Raw genomic sequence first — 26,941 nt, forward strand, 5'->3', positions numbered from 1 at the left:
GGTGTATCCAAAATGGAATTCTTTTACCAAATGTGAATTATAACAGGTAGAGAAACAGGAGGACAGGCTTTACCATACTATGCTCACGGTCCCTGCATTTAACCATCCATGTTTCATCCCTGACAAATGGTACTCGTGAGGTCCGGGGATGACATTTGGTTCGAGATACAGTCAGGGGGCCATATCCAGTGACATTACATTTGAGGATGGCAGCCCAGCAGGACAGAGCAGAGACACAGAACATCTGTAGGAAATGTCCCACCTGGCTGGGAGCTTACCTGGGAGGCTGCCGGCTGACCGATGATGACCCAGCCTGGACACTGCTGGTCCTGATGCGAAACTGAAGCATTGGATGCCCACTGATCCAGGAACCCCTGGGGCGTGTAGACCCCACAGTCCTTGATGCTAGTTTTTTGTTCAAACTCCTCACACACACCATCACCGTCATGGAAATAGCAGCGGCTGGGTTCATCTGCAGGAGATGGACAGAGAAGGAAGAGAACAGATGGATATTCGTTCTTTGGTCTCAGCTCAAATCCACAGTAGTGGGATGAAACAAGCACAATTATCAGCACTGTAAAGCCCGTCCTCAGTGGTCACGAGGGATTATTATTCACCCTTAAAAAAGGGGATCCTGCCATTTGTGACGAGATGATGAACCTGTAGGACATGATACTAAGTGAAGTAAGCCAGACACAAAAAGTCCACTAGTGGATGATTCCACTTGAATGAGGACTGGAAAGTAGTGAAACTCACAGGAGGAGAGACTACAGAGGTGGTTGCCAGGGGCTGGGGGGAGGGGGAAATTATTGAGAATTACTGTTCAGTGGGTATGAGGTTGCCATTATACAAGATGATGTAAAATACCACTAAACTGCTGGTTAACCTGTGCTTAGGGTTATATCGAGTATATGCATATATATTGAGTATATGCATATATGCCAATATATGGTTATATTGAGTATATGCATATATGCCAATATATGGTTATATTGAGTATATGCATATATGCCAGTATATGGTTATATTGAGTATATGCACACTTGCAAATTTCGAGCATCTATCTTGTACTACGTATGTTCGAGCACACAGATTCACAAACACAAACCCAAGTGAGCCCCACAGCCACCTTGTGACAAAGGCATTACTGTTCTCATTTTTTCAGTCCTCTAGATTAAGACTATTGCCCAAAGTTGGGGCTCCCACGTTGCTCAGTGGGTTAAATATCTGCCTTCGGCTCAGGTCATGATCCCAGGGTCCCATCCAGCTCTCTGCTCAGTGGGAAGCCTGCTTCTCCCTCTGCCACTCCCCCTACTTGTGTTCCCTCTCTTGCTGTCTCTCTCTCTGTCAAATAAATAAATAAAATCTTTAAAAACAAATGACAAATCTCTTTTCCCCTCTGGGCTCAATGAGATAAGAGGGTCAGTGTGCCCAGTGTCCGGGAGCCCTTCCTGTCTGCTGGTCCAGGCTCCTCAGGGCTTGGTAGTTAAAGTTAAAGGCCACGTGAGTTCTCAAGATCCCATGTAATTCAAATCACAGCAGGGACAACTTAGAGCTGCAGCTGGCCACTGTGACTCTTGGCGGCCAGGACACAGATCATGGAAGCCTGGAGCTGACAGGTGCCTTCCAAGGAGGCAGGAACCATGCACATGGCTCGCTGTTTCAGCACCGATCAATACCAGGAGAAATCAGAATGCAGCTGTCTGAAAGAGAGCCCTCTGCTCATCCGTTAATAACTCAAATGTCAGGTCATCTGTACTCTTTTCCCAATACTTCTGGGAAAAACTAAATACCCCTTTTTGTGTGGGCTCCTATTTTGTGAAGATCCCTAGTCCAACACTTAACTGTGCCAACCTAGCTACATTCTACAGCTGTTCTGAAAGATGGAGCTTCTTGAAATCTGGTCCCTACGCGGTGTCTTCAGGTGAACCTAAAGTCATCATCTCAACTAGTGATGGAGACGCTATGAGAAACTACGTCCAGGCAAAAGGTACATTTCCAGGGAAAATCTGAACATCCCAGGCATATCAGAACATAGAGTCATCCTAAGGATACTGCTTGGCCTAGGACATCCTTCCCCTATATACTCTAAAACCATGGAGTGGAGCCCCGTTTCTGATCAGGAACTGACTTCTGTCCCTCTTACTGGCTATCTAACCTTGCACAATTCGCTTCACCTTTCAGCCTCTGGCTTTCCGACTGTAACACAGAAAGGATGGTCCTAAATGCTGTAGTAATGTTGTATGGTGACGGATGGTGACTATACTTATCACGGTGAGCACTGAGTCACGTACAGAATTGTTGACTCAGTAGGTTGTACACCTGAAACTAAAATAACATTCTATGTTAATTATACTTCAACAAAACGAAAAGAAAGGAATGATCGCCCCAGCCAGGAAAAACCTCTCAGGATACCCACAAAACTCTCATAGGACGAGGACATAAACATGCTTTGTACATTCTAGAATAACAGTCAAGAGAAAAAAAATATTCTTATTTTAAGGGGTCAATTTCTTTCTAGCTGGCTGGATGAACTCACCTTGTGAAATCAGTATTCACCTAAAACGTTCTGTGTGGCAGCCCGCTCCCCCCCCCCAACCCCTAGAAAGAGCTAGGGTCAAGTAGAATTAAAACTTGGAATTCTAGGATGCTGACTATCTGAAAAAGGAGTCTGTGAATTCAGGGGCAGCAGAATGTTGAGCTCCTTCCAAGCTCCAAAATCCCTTGTTTATCTCAGCAAACAGTTTATATAGTGAAACACTATCAAAAGAGCCAGAATAAATCAATTCATTATAATTCAATTATTTAAGGATACATCTGAGCCAGCTGAGGACTCCAGTGGCCAGTAGCATGCCCGGCAGCTCAAGGATGAAGAGAAGACAGACTCAGCACTTCTCAGTAGCTCTAACCTCTTAGTGACGGGGCCAACTTAATATATGACAAAATGTAGACCGGATCCCAGAGTGACCAGCCATTCATCCAGATGTTACTCTTTTGAAATTTAATCAAGGGAATTGCAAAAAGCACAGGTTCAGATCCTAGCTCTGTCATATATAAGCTGTACAGGACTTAAATAACCTAACCTCTCTGAACTTTATTTTCTCATCCAAGAAAAGAAAGGGAGGTAATAATATATCTACCCAGTGTTGTTGCAACGATTTCACAAGATGATGTGTACAATGCCAGCAACTTCACCCATTTTAGCTAAGGGGATACTGAGAGCCAGAGGCAGTAAGGAGTCTGCTTCCAGATCAGAGGGAGAGGGGGGCAGAGCTAGAAGTAGGAGCCTGGCCTTTTGAGACCTCAGAGGGAAATGCCCCCTTTGCCCCGTGTTCCAGCTACAGAATAATGAAACCACGTCCTTTGGAGGATAAGGTCATGGGGTTGCTTCCCTGCTGGAACTACATTTTCCCCCTCCAACACGAAGACAGGGAACATAAGATTATAATAAGATCATGGAAGATCTATTCTCTGAGATGACTTAATTCATATTCTCAGCAAACAGACCTCAAGAGTGGCAGGAATTAGGACTAAGTTAGGAATTAGGGCTGAGTTCTCATGAAGGCCAACTTCTCCCTGATTATGTTTAAGACCTCCATATTTCTATCTTCTGGGACTTAGATGAACCAGGGAATGAAGGAGAGGTGGGGGTAGGCACAGTAGGTAAATAAGTGGGAAGGTATTCCAGTAGATGATAGATAGATAGGCAAGCAGAGACAGAGTTAAGAGAGAGATAGGAGGTGGTGGAGAGAGAGAAAGAGAAAGAGACAGAATAAATATGCCTGGTTTCTCCCTCAAGATTCTGCTGACAAAGCTACCATGAGCCACTTTTTGAAATAACAGCCTTGGATTCTGCTCTTCATTTTCTCTTGCTACTGGAGTCCCGGGGGCCCTTCAGCTACATCTGCCAGTCTTCATCTGGGGAATTTTCTCTTCCTCTCTACTCCCATGCCCCAAGCACTGTAGAGAACAGAGGGAGGAACGGAATAAAAATGCGTGGCCAGGAAAAACAAAGATAGCAACAACAACACAATAAAACAAAACTGTCCCTCCCGTTTTCATTACATCCATTTACTTGGTGCTCCTTGAACACTTTATACTGGTAGCTGAGCAGGTTATAGTGAAAAGAGTTTAAAGTCAATACCAAGGTCAAATGATCACCCTGCCACCAGCCTTCCCTGTAGTAGCTAGGTGGCACTAATCATCATACAGTCCCCTGGAGCGCTCAGCAAATAACTGTTGAATGAATGAATGACTAAAATCTAGCACTCCCAATGCCCATGTTCCTGTCCAGGCATGGTTCACACTCTACACCCTTGGAGAAGTTTCTTTAGATAGGGTCTTATGGTGTAGGGAAAGGGGCTGAGATGCCGGTGGCAACTGGCTTACAATGGGCTTGCGCTGGGCAGTATGATTTCCCCACCTCACCCCTTCTTCCCCTGACATAAGAGAACTTGTCTCAGACTCAGTCCCTCTTGGGCAGTCACACATTTAGAAACTGCTCTATCCAGCTAGAGGACCTGACGTGGGGCGCAGGCATTGCCAAATCTGTCATCCCCAGCTGAACTTTCCTGTGCTACTTTCTTTTCCTTCTGGAAGAAACACACTCAGCTCCAGGAGCCTGAGGCAGATGGGCTCTCTGTAAGTGGACAGACACAGATGATGCTGCTTCTTATTGACTTAATTTTCAATTTCCATCTGTCTGGAGCATCAGGATGAAGCTATGCCCCTGCATTCCTGAGGCTTGTCTGAAGGACACTATTTGAGATGGTCAGAGATTAGTACCCCTACTTGAGAGCTAGGAAGCCAAGTCTTAGGAAAATGAGATGAGTTTACCTTGGCATGTAAGCAAAGCCTGGGGTTTAGGCTTTTGTCAAGAGTTCTTGTCCTTTAGAGTCAGAAACCCTGGATTCAATCTGTCCATGATTACCAGGTAATCTTGAATCGATTTACTTATAGTGGAACGACTTCAACCCAACGGGGGGACACTAATGAACTTCAGCTTGATTAGAAAATTGTGAATTTGCAACACCACTAGAATCCTTGAGGTGAATGAATAAAAGAAAAACCTGGAGAGTTCATTGCTGGAAAAGGAAGCAGGTACTTAAATTGCTCTTGTCAGCTCAGTACAAGATCTTAAGAGGATTTCCACAAGCCCTCATCTCAAGCATCTTGAAGACCAGATAATCATAAGCTATTGACTACCACAAAAAGCAACTCAAGCCAATGTGTTCTTCAAACAAGGCCTGAGATAGTGGATATTCCTCAGGACGGTGGGATAATTTAGTAGAACTGAAGGGTAACTATTCTAACCCCAAATACATATCTGCCCATGCTGTGCTTCACATGTAATGCTGTGACAGATTCCCCTGCTTAGGAGATCATCTTCCTTAGCTTGGCATGCAATCCTCCACAACAAACCCCTCCCATTTTCCAAAGCAGCCATTCCCCATCATTCCATCATGCCCTCACATAGGAAGATTCCTCTGCCTAGGATCTATTTCTCATTTTTCACTTTGCTAACTCCTGCTGGGTCTTCATATACAGCTAAGAGCGTCTCCTCCGGCAGGCTGTCTCCAACCTCCCTTCTCTCTCACGGCTCCCATCCTAGCTCCATCAGATGATTTTCCTCTGTGCTCCTTCTCACAATTCCCAGACTCACCTGATCTAGTTTTGGCCAACCTGTCTGTGAACAAGACCCTCTTTCAGCCATCCCAGCAGACAAGAGGTATCTCTGGGTACAAAATTGCTGACCCTCATGCCCGTAGTTCCAACTCACAGCACAGGATCTAGAATGAAGGAGGTGCCTGACAAATGGGCGAACAATAGAGGAGTGGATGAATGACAAATGAAAGCGATGGATGCTTTATATTTACTATCGATTATTCCCAGTTTGGCATGTTCTCAACTAACCAGGTGTTGGCATACTTTTCTGTGATGTGATTGCTGGCGATGTCATGAGAGTACTACATACCAGATTTCATCAAAACAGAGGTATCTTCTTCCAGTGGAATGACATATCTTGTCAAAAAGATTGACTAGCTTCACTGTTAAAGGTTTAAAATTAAATCTTCAAACTTAGGGACTAACTGCAGTTTTTCTAAAACAAACCCCAAGGGGTGGTCTCACAAATGTATCCATAATATCCAGTGGGACTATGAACGGAGTAATCCTCTTGCAGTCATTTCAGCAGGCAACAAGCAAGACGCACTAAGGCTTTCTGAAGATTCAGGAGGGAGGGTCATTATTATCCCCAGCTAAGATAGCTTTTCACTGCCTGATGAGAACTGGAGAAGAGAGTCAATTCTCATTATTAGTATTTATCTACTCAGTATTTGCTCTGTGTCCGTGCTGGTACTGGGGATACACTGACGAATTAGACTGGGCTCCTCCCTTCTGGGTGGAATCAATACTGCTTGGGAAAACAGGAAAAAGCTTCCTGAGAAGACAGTTTGGGGCAGCGTCTTGGAGGAAGAAAAGAATTGGGGGATGTGAGGCGCAGAGTATGAGCGATAGATGAGCCTGGATCATTGTGTGTATTTAATTAAGGAAGCTGTCAAGGTTAGAGTTACATTAGAAGGAGGAGTCCTGGGACTGATGAACTGAAAAGCTGACCTGAGGCAATGCCACGTTGAGGCATTTGAATTTTACTGTTTAGAACTGTAGAGACTTGAAGGTTTTTCTGACAAGAATACCTGTGATTTTCACACTCTTAGAGGCAGTGAGGTAAAAGACCTGATTTGGTTTACTAGGTGTGCCATTTACTATTTATATAACTTTGGGGGAAATTACTTAGAATTTCTAGATCTTGCTTTCTCCATTTGAATAACGGTTGAAGGAAGGAATGTTTACTGTGATGCTCAGATCACCTAATAATACATATGATTATATAACAATCAAAAATATTTGCTTAGTTTCTTCTGTGTGCTGGGTACTGTAATAAACTGTAGGTCCAGAGCAGTAAATAAATCATCCATGACCTTCACCTCATAGAACTTATAGTCTAGTGTAAATGTAGGTGAAGCCCTCAGGACATAATAGGTGATCAGTAAATGGTCTATGACAATGATGATGATCTTGGGAGTTGAAAGCAATGATGTCATTTCCTGTATCAGAAAGCTGAGGTTCATAGAATTGAAGTGATTTGCTGAAGCCTTTAAAGAATGTCTCTAGTAGAGACAAGACTAGATCATTGGTTCTTGAACGCATAATGCACAATGGCCTTTCAACTACACCAGGCCAATTTACCAGACCGTGTTTTCAGTATATAATTCTGGCAACAAAATAATTTGTTACCCTTAACCAAGTTTCAGTATTCCTTTTGGGAATCTCCATTTTCACTTTTCACAACATCCCTGGTGTGGTCCAAATATTAGTAGTCCGAGAAGCTTTGGGGGTTACCAAGTCTCCAGCCCATCAAGGAAAAAAAATAAACAAGCAAACAAAAAACAAAACAAAGCTCTCCACAGATGAGAGCTTTAAGAAATAGGAAATGTAATATAAGACTCAGAGAGTAAGCCAAGAATTTGAATGCATGCTCTCGTGATATGGGCTACCTTCCAAAGGACGGTAGGATTTACCTGTCTTTCTAAACTTCTTATCTGTGCAGATGGGTCAGCTTTTGTGAAATTAGTACATATCTCTATTTCCAGCTGAGGGAACAGTGATTGGCATTAGGATATTCGGTTAGTCCAAATGATTACTATTTTCTGTATTTTTTTAAACACCAGAAAAAATTGTATTTTTAAATTCAGCTGTTTGTTTAGGGATGGGTCCAACCACAACAAGCTTCATGCCACATAACAGTTCATCCAAACAACAACAACAAATGACCAAAAAATGCACAAACTTTGTATCCAAATAATAGTTTCTTGGAACATAGGAAACTGGAATGCTTAACCCCCAAAGGTTTACAAAGGGGAAGCTTGGCAGGGAGATGGTGGTGGCATATTGGCATATGTTGCCTCCGGAATAGAAATATCTGGACTTTATATCGCCTATGTTTCAAAGGCTTCATGGCAAACCCACACTGCTGACCTCATTTAATTCTATTCAACCCGGGGTTTGTTCTTAACCTCCTCAACCGGATCAGTCCATCCAGACTACAGAAGGCAGGGTGGTGAAGGCTTCTAAAGAACCATGAATCCGCTAACAAGTTTCAGATGCTGGTTAGGTCTACTGAATCGGAGGAGCTTAAGTTGGTTTCTGGTTCCTCCAAGGGTTGGCCATATACCAAAGTGGGCCAGAAATGACTTCCCGTGTTTCACTGTGACAACCAGGCATCATCGAGTAAACAGAAAGAACTAGGAAAACAAGAATGGATATGCATATAGTCTCACATTAACACTCCCATCCCACACCCAGGCCTATCATGGAGAGCACCCTCTGGGGTACAGCCTGGTCCTCTGTCCACTTGGCCCTTACGATACTCTCTTAACTGGTTTGGGTCTCCCCCATTTCCCAAGAGTTATGACCTAAAGTGATTAAACGATGAGGAGTTTAACTATGAGGGTGTCTGGAATACTTAGTTGACTTCTGCAAAATGCGAACCTCCCACCTAGCACTCAAATCCTTCTGTACGCCAGCTCCACTGTCTTGTCTATCCTCATTCCCAACCGTATCTCTGTCCTCAAATGCAGAGTTACTTCCCAGAATTCACAGCTCAGAGCTTCTGTCCTTATTTATTTAGCCGAAAAGGCTACTCTCGGCCTGAATCTCCCATCTGGATTTGACTCGGACATTTTTAACTCTATGAAGCCTCACTTGTCACTCTTTCGTACTGCTACCTGTCCAGTACAAACTGACCCCCTTTCCTTCCTGCATCACTCTTCTCTCCTTCCAAACCAGCAAAACAGGATATGGCCTGTATAAAAATGTTAGATAAAGAAATATGAAAATTAAAAAAAAAATAATAACCTCCTTTCATTCCACATCTCCTTGCCACCATATCTCCTCCTTCACACTTCTCTTTCCACGATTCGTGGAGCTTATTCCGAGTTACCTCTACTTACACTGCCAACCTTCCCACCTACAAGTCACTCTTCAGTTCTCTCCAATCTGACTTCTGTACTCGCCACTCTACCAAAATCAATCTTGTCCAGATCACCATTGACCTCGAGGTGGCTAAAACCGTAACATCAAAATCCTCGTCTTGCTAGACTGCCTTGAAGCATATAAAGCAGCAGCCCCTTCCTTCCTTCCTGAAGCATTCTCTCATGGACACCATGGCACATGCTATCCCATTTCTTTCTGGCTCCCAGCTTATCCCACATACACTTATTTGCTGCTTTCTGCTTCCCTAGACCTCTGCTAAATGTTGCCAGGCTTCAGGGACAGGCCTTAGGTCCCCTTTCCTATCTACCTACATTCGGTCCTTCAGTCCTCATTTATAATAAAAATGTTAAAATATCTATGTGTCAATGTGTCTCTTTAGAAATGACGTCTTCTCTGAGTCCTAACGGCCTACAGTGACATCCCTACTTCAATATCTATTTAAAAGCATCCCGAAATCATCATCTCTAAAGCAGAAGTAATGTTTTCTCCCACATTCCTTTCTTACCCATCTCAGTAAATGACAACATTGCCCAACAATGGCCAGACCAAAACTGTCTGAGTCACGTCTCCCATTTTTCCAGCCCGCCCTCCAACCCCACATAAAGCCCATGAGCACATTCTGTGTACCCGTTCATCTCAGGGTATTCCAAAAGATCCACTTCTGATCCATCACTGCCACCATAACCCAGGCCACGGTCACTCTTCCCCTGCTCATCGAATAAGTCTTTTTGCTTCTTCAGTCTGTTTCCTGATCCCCCCGTGCTCCTCCAGAGCACAGCCAGAGTGCTCTTTTTAAAAATGTAAACTTTCAGGCCATCCTCCTGCCTAAAACTCCTCAGTGGTTTCCCATAACATGTGAGATGAGATTCAGTATCTATCTCAGCCAACAAGTCCTCACCTTAGCTATCATCTCTTACTACTGCCCCCTTGCTCACTACCAACCAACCAACCACCCACCCACCCATCCATCCATCCCCCTGTTTAACATGCCTCTATTTCTTAAATGAGCAAAATTTGCTATTTCTCCAGGAACTTGAACTTGCTATTCGCTTACCTACAATATTTTTTCTTTGGCTTTTCTCACAATCTCTTCCTTTTTATCATTTATGGCCCAGTTAAAATATAAATTCCTCAAATACCAACCTCGTCTACTTACAGTAAGCTCACATCTCATTCCACCATCCCCATTAGAGCATCCATACCATCTTGTAGTATTTCCTTCACATCATTATTCATGATCTAAAAATAAATCCTATGTATTATTGTTTCTCCTCCCCACTGTCCCCCCCACCCCATGTCACATAGGTTTCAAAGAAGCACATTTCCACGTGGACACCTGTCTTTAGGATCAAGAAAATTGTCTCACCATATTATGGAATTGACATTTGAGGATGAATGAATGAGTGGACTATGCATAGCTCTTGGATTGTGTGAGACATTTCTGGGCTGTCTCCAGTGTTACTTCTATTCACATCTCTGATTCTTAGGACAAAGCCATTCTCGTAGCAGGTGCTGAGTAGATGATGAATTAACAAGGTTCTTTTGCAGTTTCAGAATGTCTGTTATTGATTGTACTGAAGAGACCGCAAACCTGACTTGAATCTGTTTCAGCAGATTGTACGATAGAAAGGTTTTTATGAAAATATTAATTAGAATGAGATCCTATTATAAATCCAAGCACATATTAGAGGGAAAAATCCAATTCTATCTAAACCATCCCATAATATTTTCCTCCCATGAGACATCAGGCCTCACCATCTGTCCTAAATATTGTTTTATTTTCTTCCTTAACTGAATTTGCAAAGCAGTGGAACATCTGGATAGAAAAGGTAGTGCCTACTGGACTGAAATTTAATAAAGAAATTTGATGGTCTTATGACTTGGAACTTGGAGATACATTTGCATCACCTTGAATTTAGTACTGTTATTTGAATGGCCTAAGAAGATGATATACAAAGATAGTGATCGTAATAAGTGACAAGGCATTCAATAGAGCAGAATGCTCAAAGCCCTGAATGATTTTCAGCTGGGTCTCTTTTGGATTCCAGTGCTATCTCATGATATGGGAGAGGAGGTAAAATTGAGTCCCACAATGAATTACGTAGCAGCCACGAAACAGGCAGGCGTTCTAAGCACAGACAGGAGGGAGAGTGATGCCTAGGACCCGAAGGCCTTGAAAAGTACGAGCAGGAAATAACAGAATGAGACTTGTCTGGGATAATATAAGCTAATAATAAATGGAGAAAAGGGATCTGAAGCAGTCATAAGCAGAGAATGTACAAAAGTGGCATAAAAGGGTGATGAAGGGAGACAACCGCAAATCAGGTGTCCATGGATGTAACGTGATCTCTTCGCCCCATACCAAGAATAAATAAGTAAATAAATAGGTAAAAAAAGAAAGGATAGAGAATGAGACACCTTCTCAAAATCTGCAGCTTGGTCAAGAGACCAGGAATCGAGGGTACCTGGGTGGCTCAGTTGGTTAAGCAACTGCCTTCAGCTCAGGTCATGATCCTGGAGACCCAGAATCAAGTCCCTCATTGGTCTCCCAGCTCCATGGGGAATCTGCTTCTCCCTCTGACCTTCTCTTCGCTCATGCTCTCTCTCACTGTCTGTCTCTCAAATAAATAAATAAAATCTTTAATGAGAGAGAGAGAGAAAGAGAGGAGTCGAGAAGAGATACTCTCTCATTCCCCTCTCTGGGCTGCGATCTCCCTTCTCCAGATGGAGTTACACCAAGTAGCACTAGGATCCCCTTCAAAGGAGTCATTCTACAATGTATTTTTTTTTTCTTAAGATTTTATTTATTTACCTGACACAGAGAGGAACACAAGCAGGAGGAATGGGAGAGGGAGAAGCAGGCTTCCCACCAAGCAGGGAACCCGATGTTGGGTTCAATCCCCGCACCCTGGGATCATGCCTGGGCCGAAGGCAGATGCTTAATGACTGAGCCACCCATGCACCTCACGTATTTGGATCTTAAGGTTCCACTCTTTAATCATGAAACCAGTTTTTCAGTCTGAAGATGGGGAAACATCAGCAAAATGAAACCTGAGAATAGCACAGTTGAACCCCTTCCTAGAAACACAGGAGAGGACCCTGGCCAACAGCAGATGGGATAAAGGACAGGAAATCCAAATCTGAACCTAAGGTCTCCAAGACCAGGTAACACACATCGCCATTCTGGGATCCGTTCTTTGTGTCTATCAAAAGGAAATGACAAGACTGCTTCTCCCCCTGTTTCAGAAAGTGGCTGCAACGATCAGATAAAATATCATGGCGAATACTCAGACATGTGATTGTATGCACGTTTCTTTGGTGCAGATGCAATCCAGAACTCCTCTCCCGAACCATCACATGGCTTGCTCAGCTCACTGTTTGGCCTTAGCCTCACGTCCAGGGCTCAGTGGGGCCTCTTCCCAAACACGCTGCCTCCACTCCTGTCTCTGCGGACTGCATCGCACTCACCAATTTCACTGTCTATGGAGCATTCCATTGCTTCTCTATCAGTGACCTTGATGACTGCCTTCTCTCTAACACAAAGGGGCAGTTTCTTGAGAGCAGAAACATGGGCTGTTCTGCCCACTTACTCCACGCCCAACTTCAGGACACCGAGGGCAGTCAGTACGGAGAGCCAAATGAATGAACGAATGAAGGGTCAGCCTTGCAAGGGTCTCTAGAAATTATCTAGTCCACGTGCTTCCTTTCTGCAGATGTGGGAACAGAGATTCAGAAAGGTTAGGTAAGTTGAGGAAAGCTGTATGGTTCATTGCTTCAGGCCAAGGGTTTGGGTTGGCTCATTCTATAAATATCGGGGATATGCAATTTCAAATAGAAATCGGTCTGTGAGGAATGTGTATACGTAAGCATAAGGAAAACACCATGCCTCCAAACAAAGGCAGTTTGGGCACATACGCATGTCTGTTCTTCAGTGCAGTAAAACAAGCCACCTAGCAATCCGTTAGGGTGTCCTCAAGTTTCCAGAGAAGAGAGACTTCTGGGCAAGTGGATGCTATGTCACCAAGGAACCGAGGATGAATCAGGGCACCACATGAAAACCAAGTCAGTCACCCCAGTCTGGCACAGCTGGTCATGACTAAGGTGACCGCAGTGTGCTTGGTTCTTGGTGGGGTTCCCATGCAAGCAACTAGAGTGTCCAAATGGAGCCCTCCCACCCGAGCCCTGATTGGCTTGGCCCGCTTCGAAGACCATCCTCCTGCCATATGGTTCAGATAAGTTCAGAAAGATGAGGCATTCAAACCACAGTGTCCTCCATCTCCAAGTTGGTGAGGTGGGCAACACAGAGCTCACGGGCGGAAGCCAAGTCAGCCGGCTGAGCTGTACGCGGGTAAGTTTTCTTTACCTTACATGGTGGCAGGGCTCCTCTTGTACCCTTGCAAGAGGATTTTCTGTTAATTTGAATATATGCTCTTTGATCTGTATTGCTGAATGGTATTTTGTTCTTACAGAAATGCATATATGTTTATGTGTCTCTCTCTCCTCCCAATAAGGAAAAAGATAGGGAAGGACAGAAGGGAGAGAGGAAGGAAGGAAGGAAGGAGGGAGGAGGGAATGAGGGAAGGAGGGAAAATCTGGTCCTAAATTTTAAGAGTTAACCTGAACATTTAAAAACATCAATCAGAACCCTTCTAACCAACAGAATCTGGGCTGAAAGTGAAATTGGCCACCTCAGAAGATACTGGTATCCATTCAACATTTGCCAGCAGAGGCTCGATGACCATGGACAAGGCATAATCGTGTCCCTGCTGCTTCTGTAGTCTTCTCTTTTCTTCTCTAGCGTACTCAAGTCTCAGCTGACAGCCTCCAAGTATGGCTGCTTCCCAAAGGGACCATATTGCCCCAAATTCCCAACACTGCTTTTCCTCTAACTAGTCTCCAGTCATCTTTGTCCATAGTTTGACCAACCACTCCTCTGCAAAAAACCTCTCTGCTAAACCTGCCCCACCCTGGGAGCCTGCTTGCCCCCCCACCCCCCGCTCCTATGCCTTCCCATAGCATCCGCTAAGTCTCCAATAACAGTATTAGCTACCAGGTATAAATGTATTGACTGAATGGATAATGGGATGACTTGGTACGTGCCGGGCACTTTGTTAAATGTTAAATATTTTTCAGTATACAATGTCCATCCGAGAAGAGCCCTGTGTATTTGGTGCTATTGCTATCTCCACTTGACAGGCAAGGAAATTGTGTATAAAGAGGTTAAGTCATTAGATTCACATGAGGTTTCACAAGTTGAAGTTGGAATCCAATGCCGGCTAGCTAGATTCCATAGTCCATGCCCACCCATGCTGCCCAGTTTACGTGTTTTGTGGGTCTGTGGACACTGAGGGGGATCTAAAGAGACAAGCTCTTCAGAGGCTGCCCTAGACTGCGATGCTGTGGTCCATGCGGGGTCTGGGGGAGGGAGCTGCCGGGGCTGCCACCACATGCCTGCCCTGCTGAGGAGCTGGGTGTTCCCCAGCAGCACACAACCCAGGTCCCCTCTGAGTCCCGGTTCCCTCCTGGGCAAATTCATGAGATAACGGCCTTTCAGACATGCCGGGGATGAAATGAGAAGCTGTATAAAAAAAACACCTGGCGTGGAGTCCAGCAGGGAAACAGATTCCGTGAAGGATCAGGAGTCCCTCTTTCCCTAAAGGAAGCGATCTGTTTCTGCTCCTCTGTGCCAGTTACATGGCATGGGCTCAATCACTTCTGTTTTGGTTAAACCTTTTTATTTATTTATTTTTTTTTTTTAAACGGAATCTGAGTTTTTGTTGGCAGGTGACTGGACACACCGGGGCCCAGCCTCCGGGCCCACAGTCCATTAGGGAATTTACGAGGACAGATGGGGAGCCATCAACTCAAGCACTCCCTTCAGAGGCAGTGCTTACAAAGCCATCAATTTCCTTAACAAAGAGCGCCGGCTTAAATGCCGGGGTAAAGCAGTGCGATTTACACAGCTATCCACTTTCCTTTGAATTCTCTGCCTGGGGGGTGGCCTACCTGCAATTCTTTCCAGCTACTGGTGAATTAGGCTCCCTCCCAAAAAGGAAGCTAGCAGGCACTGGCCCTGGCTTTTGAAAAGCAGCTCAGTTTGGGGTTATCAGACAGTTCTGGGCGGAAGGGGGGGGGGGATCGAAGTAACCACCAAAGGCCCCCGGATCAGCACATCCCTTCTGCTGAGGTTCTAAAACCCCTGGACCTTGTCAAAGAATTAGGGCCACGGTCAATACTGAGATGGGGAAAGGGGGCTGCCGCCGAGGAGCCCTTCTCTCCTTTATACCAAAGGAAAAAGAGGCTCGAAAGAAGAGTATTGGCAAACACTTGTAATAATGCTTTGTGGCTCCGTGGCCTGTCAGTCCCGTGACGTGTCAATCCTGTGACGTGGTCCCATTATCGATGAAGAAACTGTAGCAGCCTCCGTCCCACTTTTGAGGCAGAAATAGGATTGGAACGCTAGCAACTCCGCTCCAGGGCCATCACAGTGACACATCCTGCCGGACAGGAGAGGACCCCGAGAAGCCAGAGGGGCCTGTGATTTAAACAGGGGTTTGTCTGCCTCTAAAGACCAACAAAGCTCTACTCCGCTTTGTTGCGTGAATAATAAAACTGTCTGCTAAGAAACATGTCCTTCCTTCACTCGTTTATTCTGTATTTACTGAGCCGCAAACTCTTTGCCAGGCCCAGGACTGAATTCTGGGGAGTCGGATGAATTACACAGGCTCTCAACACCCCAAGAGCCCAGAGTCTGGACTCTGGGAAGCAAGTCCATGCCTGCGGTAGGAGACACTGCAGGAGCACAGAGGAGGGCGTCCCATCCCCACACACACAGCCTCAGTGCTGCCCAGATTTCAGATTTGAGAAAGCTTCCCTTGGGAGGGAACGCTGGGGCTGAAACTCTGCAGGGTCCTAGGACAGGGAGTAGGGATGCTTGCCAGTCTCTGGGAGCCAAGGGACAGAAGCTGGAAACAGCCTAGTCTGTAAAGCACAGAAGACGCTGAGGCCTGAAGTACAAATGCCTGCTTCCGACCTTGAATGATGGAGGACCAAGTAAGGGATTTAGATTTGACTCTTCAGAGGGAGAGGGACAAAGGGATGTTTGCATTTTAGGAAGCCTGCTCTCACGACAGGGGAGTCTAGGTGAAGGCAAGCCAGAGATGGGGAACCTGGGACTATTTTCTCCTGCAAAAGTCCAGGCAGGAGCTGGATGTGGGGGTGCGGTGGGGGGGGGGAGCTGGGGCAGAGCAAGGAAGGTGGGGAGAGGGAGAAGGGACTGATTTGGGGAGGAGGCTAGGTTTCAAGGTAAAATGGGCACCATGGTAATTGGCTGGATGTGGGGAATGACTAAGAGGGAAGAGAGAAGGATGTTTCCCAAGCTTCTAGGGGAAATGTCTGGTTGGCGAGTGGCGCCACCAGTTGAGAAGGAGAGAAACAGGAGTTGCAGCAGGTCTGGGGAGAAAAATCAGTATGCTTGCTATCAGATGCGATGAGTTTGAGTACCGTGGGGGTATCCAGTTAGAGCAACTAGGTCTGCAAGTCCAAACATAGGTCCAGAGAAAAGCCCAGACTGAAGACAGAGACTCTGGGGTCTTTGGTTTTGTAAGGATGAGCTCAAGGAGACAGTGTAGCATGAGAACTAGCTCCTTTTGGGACTCTGGACAGCTCTAATATTTTAAAGCATGGACAGAAGGACTGTGTAGGTATGGCCAGAGGGGTTAAGGAAAACTAGAAAGGGATACACTTCAGAGGAAATGTCAACACTTCAAGAAAGAGCCAGATAAGTTAGGGGAGAAACAGACTGAAATCGTTCTATTAAATCATGCTATTTAATAGAATCTCCCTCATGGCTTCCCTGCGTAAAGATTCTTAACTTTCTGCTTGATCTCTTTCAGGGGCAGGGTGTTCAATACCTGTAAGAACTAGATTATTCATAGTCATCGTAATCGATATTTACTGAACACTTTCTGAAGGACAAAAACCAACCTGGCGTCCTCAGTGCCTTAGCGTGAACCTGACACATAAAAGGCACTCAACAAATCTGGGATGAACTCATTCATCAGGGATGGGAAGGATACATCCCAGCTCCCGGAGACGTGAGGGACGGCACTCCCATTTCACAGATGGAAAAAGATGTTTGGTGGACAGAGCGTGGCGCAGAGACGCAGTCCCCTGAGCTCTTGGGTCAGGTCATTCAGTCTCTCTCTCTCTCTCTCTCTCTCTCTCTCCATTTAGGAGTTCTCGTGGCCAAGGGCACACCGACAAATGGGAAGGTAGAGGGGTTTAAGATGCTTGTGCAGCCCTCTCACGGGTAATGAGGCTGAACTCAAGTTATAGGCATGGTTTTGGACTGAGGGATCGGCCCCAGCTGGGACCTTCTGCAGCCCTGCCGACAGTGGCCTGCAACCGCAGTTCAATCTAATGGGTAACTTGGGCTGGGTTTCTGACTGGTGTTGAAAGCCAGACTCACTCTGATTTCTCTTCAGATCAGTTTGCCAAGAGTACTTGGTTGGCCCTTGAAGAGTATCCCACTGCAGGGAGGTTGGTCTAACAAAACTGCTCAAGGCACATTAGGCTTCTGCCCAGAAACCACGCCTTGCTGCAGAATCACACCCAGACACCCATCTATCTAGTGACTTCCTCTGAGTAGCTTTTTTTGGAACCACTTTACTCACTGCACCCCCAAAGGAAGCCTCATTCTGGACCTTTATAGCAGCAGAGCTGTGCACCTGGTCTTAAGGAGCCCAGGTGCCCAGGAAGGTTCAGACTCCCCCCAAGCCAGGGAGCTTTCACATTCCTCCTGTGATCCCGTCCCAGGAGTCTCTGCCCATCCTTAACAACACCGCTCTCATGAAGTCCTCCAATGAAGGACTTCTGCTGCCACTTGTCACTCCCATCTGCATGCTACCTAGCACAGAGCTTTGCATGCAGCAGGCGCTTAATACAGACCCCCCCCCAAACAACAACAACAACAACAACAACAAAACCAGTGTGAGATTGGTCACATTGGCTTCCAGCTGTCTTTGCTGGCTGTGCCTGGGGCGGGGGGAGAAGGGAACCTTAGCCCCGGTAAGCAGGACTAGACCCTGGGTGTGGAGTGTTTTATCTTTCCGTCTGGCAAATGAACACTGAAAACCCAATCCCTTAAAAATTATTATAATTTCAGATTTGCTTTATCTTAATTTCTTCTCGGTACTGAATCGGTAGCCGCCAAAAGAAAGTCGCTTCTAGTTTCTCCCTCTGTTAAGTATTTAATGATCTGTAAACAAACACTTCAGATAGTGTTTCTTAAAGAGACCCTGGGATCCTTTTGTTATGTGAAGATGCCTTCGCAGCACACGCATTGTTTCTCCTTCTCATTATGTGTTTGCGGGCAGGCTGTTCAACGCTTGATCTCTAAGAGGACACATTTTATTAGATAACCTTAATGATCAAGAGGTAGTGTAAATTAATAGTTCAGCCCGAGGGCTTGAGAATCAGGCTTCCCTTTACTGGAAGCCTTGAGTAAATTACTTAACATCTCTGTGCTTTTTTCTTATCCTGCCACCTCTAGCTGGCATAATATTTAAACTACCACAGAGGGTCAATGCAATTAATCAAGGGAGTTAATAGAGAAAAAGCATTAAATTAATGAAAACGAATGAAATTAATCATGAGCTACTTCTACTACAACGTCTACCGTCAGGGACGGTGAGATGGAAGAAGAGAGGAAATATACAGACAGGTCTCGCCACTCCTACTTGTTCTGAGAGTCTGGTATTTTGGAGGACAGCCCCAGCTCCTCTGCTTGCAGAGCTAGACAGATCTGGGTTCTAATCGGGGCTCTGCTGTTTAAGGATAACCAGCTTCGGACAAGTCACTTCCTCTCCCCAGGCTTCAGCTCCTCCTTGGGTAGAATGGGAGCAAACACCCACCCCACTCCACTCCACCCCACCCTCGCCCTCCTGTAGCCTCCTGGAGAGCCAAAGTCGAGGTCAAGTAGGCTGTGAGGCCACCAGCAGCCATGGGTTGCATCGCTCCTGAAGGTTTGTTTCCCCGTGTGGTGGTTTTCCAGCTCGATAAATATTTACTGAACAAAGGCCACTTTCTCAAAAGTCACTTAAACATTTGGGGGCTCTGTTGTGTCATTTGGAAAGTGGTGATAATATTGCCTGGTTGCCGGGGGTGTTGTCGGTTTGAAATGAGACCACGCAGAAGGTTCTCCGTCAATATCCACAGGCTCCCTTCTGCAGCCCCTCAAGGGATGCCTTGAGGTGGTGAGCAGTTCCGGCTCATCTGGGCACTCTTTTCTGTCACAGAGTGTCACTCAGTTCAGTGCATCAGTTAATGACCGGCTGGAGCTGAATGCTGGGGACACAAGAATGGACAGGCTAACTTCTTCCACGAAGGGTAAAGGGAGACCGATGTGTAATGGGAAAATGTCCGGTCAGTACAATTACAGCTAAGCTTCTCCAGGCCCACGAGCAAGATGAAATGAGGTAATACCCTCACCTCTTCATTTCCCCCCTGCCTTGATTTCCCCAAGTGGCTATCCTTTTACCTGACTAGATGCTCATCCGTCTATGCCAGCGGTAAGCTGTACTTTTTCTGGACAGGGCCAGACAGTAAATATTTTGGCTCTGTGGGCCCTCCAAGGTCTCTGTTGGAACTACTCAACTCTGTCTTTGTATTGGCAAATATCAAAACCAAGAAGTATACGTAGGTTTCAATGAAACTGTATGTACCCAGATGGGCTGCGGGTCAGGCTTGGTCAAGGGCAGCAGCTGGCTGACCCCTGAGTGATGCAAGCAGGCACTTGCCTCGGATGCCTGGTGCAGGGCTTGGCACAAAACGTCAGACCAGGAGCAACAGCCTCCCCGAGGGCTTCAGGGGCCCAAAGGATGAGAACTTGCAAGGTTCCAGGCTCAACTCCCTCTTTCACTCCCATCTGGCCATGGTGCCTTTCTCTGACCCCCTTGCAAGCCCTTTTATGCCTTGAGGATTTAACAGTCTGAAATTCTTGCAATCCTTACTCCATGACCCTGCTCCACATCTCCCTAATTTGTCCATTTCCTGTTCGACCTTCAAGTCTAGCATAAATGTAGGTGTTCTCAAGGAGGCTCCTCCTGACTATTAGCCCATGTAAAGGACGCCCTTCATGGACACACTTTCAAGCACATCCACTTACTGGCACTTTCAACAACCGCATTCAGACGACTGTTAGTGTCATCCCCCTGGCCTTCCTTGACCACTGCTTCCTTGTCCACTTGCACCTAGCACCGGGCTAGGCACACAGCAGGCATCAAGACACACGTGTGAATGAATGACGTGGTGGGATCCGGCAGCCAGTTCGCATGGTCTCCTGCCTGGTTCTGACTGCGGCTGTTAGAGCTGATTTATTCTGCCGGCTATAGCACTGGGCTTTTCACACAATCCTGACTGCACATCCATCATTTTATTTTAAGCATATTACTTCTCTGCCCAAAAAGAAAAGGAGGATACAATTAGGTCTATATCCCTCACTTGCTTAATGTTTCAATTTCCCCCGGGGCACTCCCTTCAAGTGGAGATCACAGCTCATGAATATTAAGTGTATCTTCCAACACAACATGGTCCCCAAGAAAGAGCAGAAAGCCAGCAGCTAGGAAAATGCCCCAACACCTGGCCCTCCAGGCCTCTGTCTCTCTCTGGCTCTCCCCAGCTACCTCAGCCACGACGGTGGCGCAGAAGCACAGTGAGGCACAGGGAGGTGAGGCAGGTCTCTGGTCACACTTTAAAGGCCATAAAGAAGCCCTTGTTCTTGGCTCCCCGGATTCACCTGCCTGGAAGTCAGGCTGCCTTTCAAAGGGCACATCAAAGTGTGGTGTTGATTCCTCAAACTCAAGCTCCAAGCCCTTCTGAGCCTGACCCCTCCCCGTGAGTCAGGAAGCCGACCTGGGCTAAGGGCTAGAATTCCTCCCTTCTGGCGTCAGAGCGGTCCTGTTTCTTTTCATGCCAGCCTGGCCTCTCTGTGGGGTAGGCCTCCCGGGTTTCCGAAGGAGGTGGCGAGCCGAGCGAGGTCTGAGGCTGGATGGTCAGCTTGATCCTAACTGGGGCTGACTCCACTTGGGCCGTTTGAATGCATCCATCAGACCTCCCAGTTGAGGACTTCAGATCTTCAGTCCTGCCCCTCTCGGCAGCCTTCCGCCCCATCGCCTCCCTTTCCTGCTCCTTTGTCCCCTCAGTGACCCTCTTTGACCCTTCAGGTTAAAGGAATTCCTTTCTCCTCCCCAAGCCTCCATTTCTTTTAAAATGCACAGTTTAAAAACAATAATGATCCCAGATTTAAATTCTGGAAGTCAGAGTTGAAAGGGCCCTGGGAGCTCATCTGGCTCATCCCATCACCTGATAGGTGGGGGAGCTGAGATCCAGGGGGCGGTTCCTTGGCACAAGGGACCACCACATTTTTATGGCAGGCTCAGGCTCAGGACCACTCCCCGCCCCCAAGCCCATGGATCAGAGGCCTTTGTATCAGTCACTACTGACATGGGAGTGAGGAAGGGGAAGGGGACCAGGCAGTAACTGACATTGTCAAGGGTCTACGTACTGCCATGCGTTGTGCTCAACACCCTATGGTCAGGTCCATCTTCCTCTAAGCACAAGCGGGGGCTTATAATCATGCCCGTTTTCCAGAGAGGACACCGAGACCCACAGAGAGCATGCAAGATGCCCAGGATGACCTAGGGAGTAATTACACACACAGGATGTTTGAACTCAGGCTCCTGTGCCGCTGCCACTTTGCCATGACAACAGGATTAAGTGTCAAAGTCCTCCTAAGCTAAAAAACAAGGTGGCTTCTGTCCATGGAGGGTGAGCTCTTAAAAATGAAAATACAGTCCGAAACAGAGGAGGGCCTTTTGTCAGGGACAAGGGGTTTATGCCATGGAATGTTTATAGGGTGATAATAACCGAAAGTTGTAGTTTTCATGACTCATGAAAAAGGCACAGAAGACCTACGCATTCCCTTTCACGTCCTGCCGTGTGCCAACGGCACCAAAGCAGAAAGAGTGGAAAAGAGAAAGCTGCCTGCTGTTTCTTGGGAGTTCATCCGGGTACTGGACGCGGTGTTTAGAGGCAGGCAGGTGGGGTCTGAGGTCTTTTCTGATCCACTCCACTGGGGTACTTAGGACAAGCCACTGACACTCACAGGACCTCTCTTTCCTCATCGGTGAAGTGGGCATTATGAGTCCAAATGTGCAGAATTGATGGGAAAATGAATGAAACCATGGACGAAAAGGGTTTTTAGCCCAGAAGCCAGGACATTTAGGTGCCTACATATGACACGACTTCATGGTTCAGTGTGCAGACCCTGTCCCGGAGCACTGTGAACCCCTCCTCAGCTATTTCTTTCTTTCTTCTTCTTCTTCTTCTTCTTTTTTTTTTTTGAAGATTTTATTTATTTATTTGGCAGAGATCACAAGTAGGCAGAGAGGCAGGCAGACAGAGAAAGAGGGAAGCAGACTCCCCGCTGAGCAGAGAGCCCGATGTGGGACTCGATCCCAGGACCCTGAGATCACGACCCGAGCCAAAGGCAGCGGCCCAACCCACTGAGCCATGCAGGTGCACCCTCCTCCACTATTTCTGACTGTGGGACTTTGGACAAGTTACTTAACCTTTCTGAACCTCAGAGGATCTCTTATAGGCAACTGAGATAATAACACATTTATCTCCTAGGATTCCGGGGTGGATTGATACAACTTCTGAATCAATGGCATTAATAAAGGCAGGAAAAATACAGTAGTAGCAAACACATAGGTAACACTTACCATGTGCTACTGTTTTTAAGATCTTTACATATATAACCTCGTACCATCCTCACAAGAGCCTTAAGAGGTAGGATCTATTATAGCCCATTTTACTGATGAGAAAACTGAAATTCAGATTACAAAGGGGCTGAGCCAGGCTTGTCACCCAGAATCCATGTTCTGTTTTTGTTTTAAGATTTATTTATTTGAGAGAGAGAGAGAGAGAAAGCGAGCGACAGCAAGAGAGCACACACAGGAGAGGGAGAGGGAGAGAAAATCTCAAGCAGACTCTGTGCTGAACGCAGAGCCTGATGTGGGCTCCATCCCATCATCCCAAGAACATGACCTGGGCTGAAACCAAGAGTCAGAGGTTCAATCGACTACACTACCCAGGTGCGCCTAGAATCCATATTCTTAATCAACACGTCACCAAGCCACCCAGCCTGACAGGTGATTGCCTTCATGCCTTGATCACCACCACCACCACTACCCCTGTGACTACCACTCATAATTCTCTTCTCTTCTTTTCAAGGCACGGCTTCAAGTCAAAGGAAGCTTTATTTCAGGAGGGTCACTTGGTGAAAGTTACGCTTCCCACAGAGGGAAGTCTGAAGAAATACCCGCATCCAGGAGAAGGTTTAATTTTGGTTTGTTTCATTTTAATATTTTTGTAAGGTGAGAGGTGGATCGTCTTATTATGATTTCACTTCGTTAGAAAGAAAAATAATAATAAATGCAACTCCCAGCAGAGCCCATTCTCTGCCCCCCCTTTCCACTTCCCCTCCCCCCAACCAGATGCTGTTTTTCTTTTCAGTCACTGTTGTTCTAAAGTATCATTAGAACATCCACCGAAAAGACATGTCGATTCATCTTCTTGTTTTTCTTTCTCGCCTTGGCTCAGAGCGGGCCAGGGCAGCCTGACACAGGGGCCACAAGGCTCTGTGACCCCCCGCCCCTCCCAGGGACTGGGGAGTGGGGAGGAGGACTGATCTCCCCTCCTCCGCCTCAGCTGCCTCCTAGATAATTGAGTTACTGGCCCTGGCTCCCGGACAGGGCTGGAGATGCTATGTCAGGGACCAGAGACAACGTCATGCTCACGGCAACCCCGGCATGGTGGGAAGGAGGGGAGTCAGGAAGAAGCGAGAAAAAGAGACATACAGGAATAACAACGTGGGGGTCCGTTTGCTTTGTTTTCCTAACTGTGTATCAGCATCAAGTAGGATTTGAAACCTCAAAGTCTTTAAATAAAGGACACACAGAGGATGCCAGTGTGAGACAGGAAAAGAAGCCTTAGAGTCTTCAGTCCGATCACTCTCCTGTCACAGAGGGGGAAACTGAGGCTGCTAGATGCTGAGCTGCAGCCCAGGCCCCCGCATCTAAATTCCTCCCTGGGACCAGCCATCCTGAAGGACACAGGGCAGTAATGAAAACGGAGCACGAGGAATCCTCCACAAGTACATCTCCTGCAGGGGACTGCCACTGCGTGTCATCTCAGAAGGTAGCTCACTCCCAGGGCTGGCTTGAGATGTAACCCTGGGCAGAGCCCCTTTTGGGGATGCTTCCCATTTTGTGCAATTTGAACACGACCTTCCCGCCTTCAGCTTTTATCAGCAGCCTGGCTGTAGTTTATGACTCAGTGCTGTAGGAACAGAATTCCCAGCGCTGCCGAACACTGCCTCCAGCCAGCGTCTGTTGGGGTGGGGGTGAGGGGGTGCGGTGGGGAGTTATCATTTAACTGATACCACATTTTTTAACTGAAACCTAAGGCCTGGTGTATGTTATGTTTTTTAAAAAGGGGGAAAAGGACAAGATAATTTCCACATCGCTGGGGATGCAGCCTACATTGCCTAAGAGGTCTTATGGGTGGTTCCTTTTAACAAGCGAGTCATTATGTGCTGGGGGATGAGGGCGCCGGGGTGGGAAAGTGGGAAAGGGAAGTCCCGGGGTGTTGCCTAATCACACATTGGCACCTTGGGAATACTTCCGGATGTGTGGGCTTCTGAAAAGTGAATGGGAATGCCACCATAAATCTGTCACCCACCCTCACACTAGTGTCACCAAACCCAGGGAAAACACTGGCCCAACTAAACAGTCGGGGACAAAAAATAATGAAGGGGGAAGAAGAGAAAGGAAGGAAGAAGGGAGGGAGGAGAGAAGGAAGTCATCCATTTAGATGGTGGGCAGAGGAGTAGAGGAGAAAAAGCAGGGGGCCTCTACTCAATCTGAGATAGGATCACACTTCTATGAAGCCTATTACCTTGGTCCGGTTAAGACATGATAATAGGTCTTAGATCCCTCATCTGGGTATAAGAGTCCTTTCACAGGCTGACACTAAAGAAAGGGGGCCTGACACAGGACATACACCCCACCTAATGGGGAACTGTCAATGGTGGTCATTGTTGCTACTCATCCCCTACCCCCACCCCCACACCTCCACAGACATGGGGTAAGTAACCGTTCGTGTACATCAAACACATCCAACTTGCTAAGAATGAGGCTAAACCTTATAGCAACTTATGACAATAATTTTCTGTCAGGATTCTAAGTGACAGTCAACAGAAACCAACTTTGGCTAACTGAAGCAAAACGGGCAAACAGAAGCTATTCAGAGAATATTGACAGGCTACAGTACACTCTCTGGGGGGGCCAGAGAGCCAGGCTTGCACACTCTGAAGCCCCATTCTAAGCTCAAGATCAGGTCCCAAGACTGGTCTTGTGAAGATATTAGAACGTGGTCACTTTCACACTCCGGCCACATGCTGTCACTGGTACTTTGGGAACACACGGATGACAGCCATCCTTATCAGAACGACTAGGGGAAAGTGTGGCTCTTTACACTCAAGCTGTAAAGGGGAGTCGGGGAAGGAGACTTCTGGATTTTCAACTTTGGTAGAGGGCTTGGGCTCTGCCCCATTATTATTCCATCAAGGAGCGTTATTTCCTAAATCTAGGAAGGAGAATCAGATAGTAAGTTTCCAAAATTATTGATTAATATCTTCCACAGTTGAGTCCCAGGACTTCCACCATTGGTTTTGGATGAGAACACCGACATTCAGCTAAGGTCGCATGTCTAAGCCACAGCGTGAGCCCGAGACAGCCTCACTCGAGCCGGTTCCCTCAGCCGCTTGTCTTGACAAACATAATGATGAAACCAGTCCACCTCAGCAAAGCCTCCCACACGCCAGTGCCATTTCTCTGACTCACTGAAGCTGCCTGTGGTGGGAGCCAAAAGACTCTCTGTCTATTCTTCAGCTGTTCTTAAGGGACGACGGTTTTCTAGACTCAAAGGCATGGAGTTTGTCCTTGGAATGTAGTTCCCGGGAGTTGGGATCTCCGGGTAGACTCCTTAATTCTTGGAATGTCCTGTGTCTCACTGAGTCTCTATAATGGAATTCTAACTGGTGAGGGCGGGGGTGTAGCTGAGGTTGCTTCTCTAACACAAACCATATTCCACATACCAGGTAATACGGAGTCCTCCCTGGACGCCATCCACACCACTGGCCATTCTGTATCCCGGTCCATTAATTCACTAGACAGACTGTTCTAAGGCACAGTCTTCCTTGTTCGCCTCAAAGCCCTACAAGACCAGGAGTCACTTTTTTTTTTGCAGGTAGCTCACCACCGTCTGAAGTCAGACTCTGGGTTTGCGTCCTGGTTCTACCATTTAACTGTGTATCCTTGGTTCACCCCTCAGGCTTCAGCTGCCTCTTGCATAAAAACAGGACCATAAAAGACTGTTATGAAAATTGGAATTTATAAATGTGCTTGGCGCATCATGGGGGTTTGATAAATATTGTCATTGCCAGTAGAACACTTAGCATCTAGTACCGAACAATTGTGTGTGAAGGAGACCTAGGAGGGCCCAGATCTCACCTTTGTGACACCTCCCTTGCCTTCGCCTCTTTCTGTTTAAGCATCTCGGTTAACACAGTTAACAAATCACTGATCTAGTCCCGACCAGTCATTCTGGCCAAAGTTGAGGCGGAAAGTTAGGCCCACTAAGACTGGACTCGCTGCCCAGTGCTATATCTAAGAGTCTCCCAGGCCCCACGGCTGTCTGCTTAAAAGTCAGTTCTTTCTCTTAGAAATGGCAAATCATGTCGTAACTGTCACCTCCTTTCTGC

At 46.6% G+C, this 26,941-nt stretch overlaps 1 protein-coding gene across 1 annotated transcript in view; it reads right to left on the reverse strand.

Annotated features, from left to right (window-relative positions):
- The window catches only part of PAPPA (pappalysin 1), a 235,416-nt gene that overhangs the window by 92,716 nt on the left and 115,759 nt on the right, over positions 1 to 26,941 (reverse strand). The window contains exon 10 of the mRNA XM_044265042.1: positions 279 to 472. Coding sequence (XP_044120977.1) covers positions 279 to 472 — 194 coding nt within the window. The remainder of the gene's footprint in view (positions 1 to 278; positions 473 to 26,941) is intronic.

Source organism: Neovison vison, chromosome 9 (assembly GCF_020171115.1).
Source record: "Neovison vison isolate M4711 chromosome 9, ASM_NN_V1, whole genome shotgun sequence".
Classification (NCBI taxonomy): Eukaryota; Metazoa; Chordata; class Mammalia; order Carnivora; family Mustelidae; genus Neogale; species Neogale vison.